The sequence below is a fragment of the Glycine max genome, chromosome 6 (genome assembly GCF_000004515.6).
Source record: "Glycine max cultivar Williams 82 chromosome 6, Glycine_max_v4.0, whole genome shotgun sequence".
Classification (NCBI taxonomy): domain Eukaryota; kingdom Viridiplantae; phylum Streptophyta; class Magnoliopsida; order Fabales; family Fabaceae; genus Glycine; species Glycine max.
Genome location: NC_038242.2, coordinates 11,156,909 through 11,162,908, shown reverse-complemented (window position 1 = coordinate 11,162,908; position 6,000 = coordinate 11,156,909). Strand labels below are relative to the sequence as shown.

The 6,000-nt window shown below is 34.5% G+C and overlaps 1 protein-coding gene across 1 annotated transcript; it reads left to right on the top strand.

Annotated features, from left to right (window-relative positions):
- Nucleotides 1-3,795: 3,795 nt before the first annotated feature.
- On the top strand, nt 3,796-5,386 carry LOC100804923 (protein TRANSPARENT TESTA GLABRA 1). The gene has a single exon (XM_003526716.5). It carries the CDS (start codon nt 3,963-3,965, stop codon nt 4,971-4,973), a length of 1,011 nt encoding a protein of 336 aa, XP_003526764.1. The 5' UTR covers nt 3,796-3,962; the 3' UTR covers nt 4,974-5,386.
- The last annotated feature ends 614 nt before the right edge of the window (nt 5,387-6,000 follow it).

Sequence of the window (6,000 nt, the reverse complement as noted above, 5' to 3'; positions counted from 1 at the left end):
CACACTATGCAAAGTAATTATCACGATTCAGGCACCAAGGCAGCATCTTTTCCCCAAGTTTAAGATACCAGCAATTCCGAAAGTAGTGACATAAAATGCAGTGAGAATTTTCTAGATCCCACGATGCACGACTACGAGACTAGTGTTTTTTTTTTTTTTTACTGCGAGAGTAGTTTATACTTAGGTAAAAACAAGTTTTAAATATTGGCTATCGCTTGATTGATTGGTACATGATTAGTAATTTCAAGTTTAAATTATGAATTATATTATGGCTCCAATTGAAAGAGTTTTTGGACAACTTATTTTGACTTATATTATAAGTATTCATGAGAGGAGTGGTGGCAGTGCTGTCGTTCTCCCATTGTCTCAAGTTGGAGACACAAAGACATGTATCAAGAATAGATTAGAGTAACATTGAGAGTGCTTTTATAGTGTTCGATTTAGGTCCATGAGCCTAGATTCTTGTTTTAAGTGTCATTGATAATGATCAAAATCGCTGAAGAAAATATAAGTTATTCCTTTATTTTTTCTTATTTACTTTGGTTGAATCCTGGGCAAGAATCGTACTCGGTTGTTTGTCCCTTTCGGCGTTCTGTTGAGCTCGAGTAATACAAGAATTTTTGAAGAAGCTCATAAAATTTACTTATGAATATTGATACTGGGTTATACCAATATGTGTAGATCCTTTAAAGTAAAATGGTGGAATATATGATAAATTAATAAAATTATTGGTCAATTGTACAATGAACTTGACCATACTAGATCCATTTTAATTTTATACACGTCCACATTTATTCCATTTCATTTACTTTTTTTTTACATAACATTATTATTGGTCACTGGTCAGTGACCTTTTCACATCAATATACACTTAATTTATCAATTGATAGTGCTGACGCGTTGGCCATAGTGGTTCACAAAATAATTTTTCTTTTACCGGAAAAGAGAAAAAATAAAATGAAATAATTATGAGTATTATATAAAATGAATTTAGAGTGATCGGGTCTATTGTACTAGTCTTATATTAACTAATAGTTTTGTTACTTTAGAGGATCTACACTATGTACCAATTGCTTATGGAGAGCTTCGCCTTTCACATACACTTCAAATCTCGGATCACCCTTTTTTTCTTATTTCTTCTTAATATATTTTCACGCTTTCACTTAACAAAAACCTATGTCTTATTTTGGGAGAACCTGCAACTTATTTTAACGTATTCCAAAATATGTTGGTTATATGCAGAGATGATGAATCAAATTACATGTAACTTTGGTAATTATTACATTACTTTTATAATTTGATATATTCAAGTGTTATTAAAATTATTTGTGTCAAATTTTGTTAAAATTAAATAATTTAAAAAATAATTAAATAATTCATATTTTAGTATATTTTAAAATATTTATATTACGTTGATGTTTAATTTATATGAAAGAGATAATAAATAATTTTAGATTAATATAAAATTTTATATATATGATATATATGAAAGAAATTTTTAATACAACAATAAATTTTAAGAAAAAAAATATTATATAGTTAAAAATTATAGAATAATATAATAATTATTAAAATTATATTAATGGAAATGGATCTCTTATATATATATATATTTCATTATCGCATGACAGTAAAGTTATAGGAAGTCAGTCAACTCTTGTTTGTTTGCATAGTTGCATTGGTCTCAATTAAGCATCTTATCCGGTAGTTCAAGATTGGTCTAGAACCATAAGTATGATGTGTTTTAGAACGTGATAGAGAGCTTGATGATGGATTTAGATAAAAAGAGAACGAGCTAAGTGAAACTCTATTGAATGAGTCTTTCTGTTTTTTCCCCTCTCTTACGTAACTACATCTTGACACACTTTGTATTAAATTTTTGGTTACAATTATCCATGAGAGAGTAGTGCCTGAAAATAAGATTTCGTGTAGTCACTGCTAATTATCAACTATGAAAAGTAGGGAAAACTGACTGACATATGTGTGTAGAGCAACTGTATGCTATAAAAAAATGTTTCTACAATTGTCTCTTGAAGTTTTTGTTCATTAATTTGAAAAGGATGAAAACTACTCAATCTGCGGCTTATGAATCAATCATCAAACTTGGATTTTTTAAGCCAAAATAAATATCAACCTGACATACTAATTTGGTTGATTAAAATTAATTATGTTGCATCTTGAGTTATATATATATATATATATATATATATATATATATATATATATATATATATATATATATATATTGACAAGTTTAATCCATCAATATTTTTTTATTTTCTAAAATATTTTTTATTTATTTTATTTTATTGGTACAAGATTAACACGAGTTGCTTCGTTAGCTAATTAAGGCTTGAAAAAAATTATTTAAATTGCATATTTTTATTTCATTATCAAGTATCAACAATATTATTTAGTATGTATTGACATTTGACACCAAAATATGAGATTAGCTAAATTGGGCTAGGGAGATTATTCTATTGGGCTTATAATATTGCTTTTCAAAGGTTCTTTTCACTCTCAACAACCCATTCCACTTCAGTCTACTTGTGTTGTGCCTTCCGACTCCAGTTCTCCACACTGTCTATTTGCTGAACATGTGAAACACCCAAGGGTAGACTTTTTCTTTTGTAGTTGGATTGGGCTTTATTTGGTTTAGATATTTGTTTGGGCCCGTAGTGTTTTGGGGCTCGTTTATTTTCTTCAACCAAGCGCATTAGTACATTTGGATCCAAAAATTAGTGGTGAAATAGTGTAACTCTGTTTTTTTAGAAAAACGAAAATACGATTAGGAAGAATAATGAAGATATATTAAATATTTAAGCAAAATATTTTCTAAGAGAAAATGTGAAACAAGATTAGGAGGAGTGACTACAAATTTGGAAAAACAAATTATTTTCCCCTCAAACTAATAACAATAATAAACAGATTTCTTTATTTTTGTTTTATTTGATTCAACCCTTTTTGTTTATTTCTAAGATGTGATTGTTATTTAAATGTTTCTCTTTGTTTTGTTATTATTGTTCTTAACAAATATTGATGTATGCTACAACAAATTAAAATATGTTTTTTAATCTGAGAATTAGTTTAAACATAAAACAAGGACCACCATGGTATCCAAAAGGAGAAACAAACTCATATTTACCCTTAATTTTTTTTGGATTTGTACCTTCCGTTGAGTTCGATCCATACACATTCAACACAAATCACACAATTGCAGCGACAAAGAAGTTTTAAATTGGAGAAGAATAAAACAAAGCTTAAAACTTCTAACCAAGAGAGCTGTTACCAAGTTAGTGTTAAAAGCAACAGTAAAAATCATCTTTCGTTACGGTAATTTAGTCCAAGATATTGTATTTTGATGTGAAACAACCATTGCAAGCATGAATTTGGCACGTAACCAAATTAAGTGTCATTTGGGCATTATCGTTAATTAAAATGAAAACAACATTTATGAAATAAATTAGTAATGTTCAGTTTTCATAATGAAATTGACACCACATGCATATTTTAGGAATTAAATAGGCAATTTTGTTACTATGAAATAACAATATTAACAAATTTACATAAAAATGATGTTAATAATTTATTAACTTCCTATCCCATCAAAGAATATGATACAGTAACTACATTTGATTTTTGTTTCAATAAACTATGGTTTTAAACCTTTCATAAACTGTTTTGAACATTAAAAGATATTCTGAAAAAAATTACATTACCTCACGTAAAAAGTAAAAGCTGTAAAAAAGTCTGCGGTTACATAACGTGACCTAAAAAGTAAAAAGTAACGGGGGGTTTGGTTTTGAATGGAGCTGTCAGGTCAATTGAGGCATGCCAGAACACGCCCCTCACGTGCGACTTTTTCCAGCGACTAGTGTTATAGAAGTTAGAAGTGCAGTTCCAAGTGTCTCTTTGAGCCACCTAACATTTTTGATCTTCCTTCCTCTGAAACAAGAACCAAAATGGAGAATTCGACCGAAGAATCCCATCTCCGATCGGAAAACTCCGTCACTTACGAGTCCCCTTACCCTATCTACGGCATGTCATTCTCCCCCTCCCACCCCCACCGCCTCGCCCTCGGCAGCTTCATCGAAGAATACAACAACCGCGTCGACATCCTCTCTTTCCACCCTGACACCCTTTCGGTAACTCCCCACCCTTCTCTCTCCTTCGACCACCCTTACCCTCCCACCAAACTCATGTTCCACCCCCGCAAACCCTCCCCTTCCTCTTCCTCCGACCTCCTCGCCACCTCCGGCGACTACCTCCGCCTCTGGGAGATCCGTGATAACTCCGTGGATGCCGTCTCCCTCTTCAACAACAGCAAGACCAGCGAGTTCTGCGCCCCCTTAACCTCTTTCGACTGGAACGACATCGACCCCAACCGCATCGCCACCTCCAGCATCGACACCACCTGCACCATCTGGGACATCGAACGCACCCTCGTCGAAACCCAACTCATCGCTCACGACAAGGAGGTTTACGACATCGCCTGGGGAGAGGCCAGAGTCTTCGCCTCCGTCTCCGCCGACGGCTCCGTTAGAATCTTCGACCTTCGCGACAAGGAGCACTCCACCATCATCTACGAGAGCCCCCACCCTGACACCCCTTTGCTCCGCTTGGCTTGGAACAAACAGGACCTGAGGTACATGGCCACCATTTTAATGGACAGTAATAAAGTTGTGATTTTGGATATTAGGTCTCCCACTACCCCTGTTGCGGAGTTAGAGAGGCACCGTGGGAGTGTGAACGCCATTGCTTGGGCTCCTCATAGCTCCACGCATATTTGTTCTGCTGGTGATGATACTCAGGCTCTTATTTGGGAATTGCCCACGCTTGCTTCTCCCACTGGGATTGATCCCGTCTGCATGTACTCTGCTGGCTGTGAAATTAACCAGCTGCAGTGGTCCGCCGCCCAGCCCGATTGGATTGCCATTGCTTTTGCCAACAAGATGCAGCTTTTGAAGGTTTGAGGTCAGAACAAACAATTACACATTCTAGCCACTTCATTGTGGCATAGACATAGCAACTTCTGATCACTTGAGTGACTGAGTTATATATATTATTGTAGTTGTGCAAACTAGTTTGCCCTCCTCATGTTTTACTTGTGGCGAAATTAACGATGTTCAATTTGTCTGTTAAAGATGGATTTTTAACCTGTTGTGAAGTAAGATTTCTTGTCTGTGATGTGGAAGCCATAGCTATTAGTTTCTTAGTTAACATGAGAAATCACATGTAGTATGTGGAATCAATTACCACACATCCAGATTATAGGTCGTAAAATCTTCAGTGTTTGTATTCCCATTTGATTTTAAACACCCTACCTCTGATATGTATGGACTATGGATCTGTATTCTTGAGCTTTTGCCATACGCTTCCGTGCTTAGCTCCATGACTTTGCTAATGCCTTTGTTTGTTACGGCTTAGAGCGTCCTTGCTAAGCATTTATTTGTCTAATCGTATTCTTTATCCTTAGTATTAATGTCAATTCTGAACTCTGAGAATATGATATTCCTAGACCACTATAAGCTCACCATATTTTTGAACTAAGTGTTAATTGAAGTTTGACTTTGGCAATTGCATTTTAACTCAGGCATTTGTCTGGGGCTATTTCAATGACAAATTCCCGTTCTCTGTACACTGTCGCGCTCCTGAATTGCTGCTTCTTTAAGCATCATTTATCTATATAACAATATGCAATTATGTGTTTTTTAACTTACTTCCCACCGTATGCACTCTTCTTCCTCTCCTGTTTGATCTTTTTTGGTAGTGTTTTAGCCACTTGCCCTAGTCTTCAACATTTATGATTTGATCGTACCTGTAAATCATTTGGTTTGCATGTAGTCACGTATCTTAAACTTCTCATCACGAAGGCTTTAAACTCAATTCTTGGTGGTTTAAGTAAGAGCTTTATACCTGCAGTTTAACACTCCCTTAAAAAATTGGCTTGCAATATTAATGTTAAAGCTGTGAATGGGAGTTTGTTTTGCATTCAGCTAC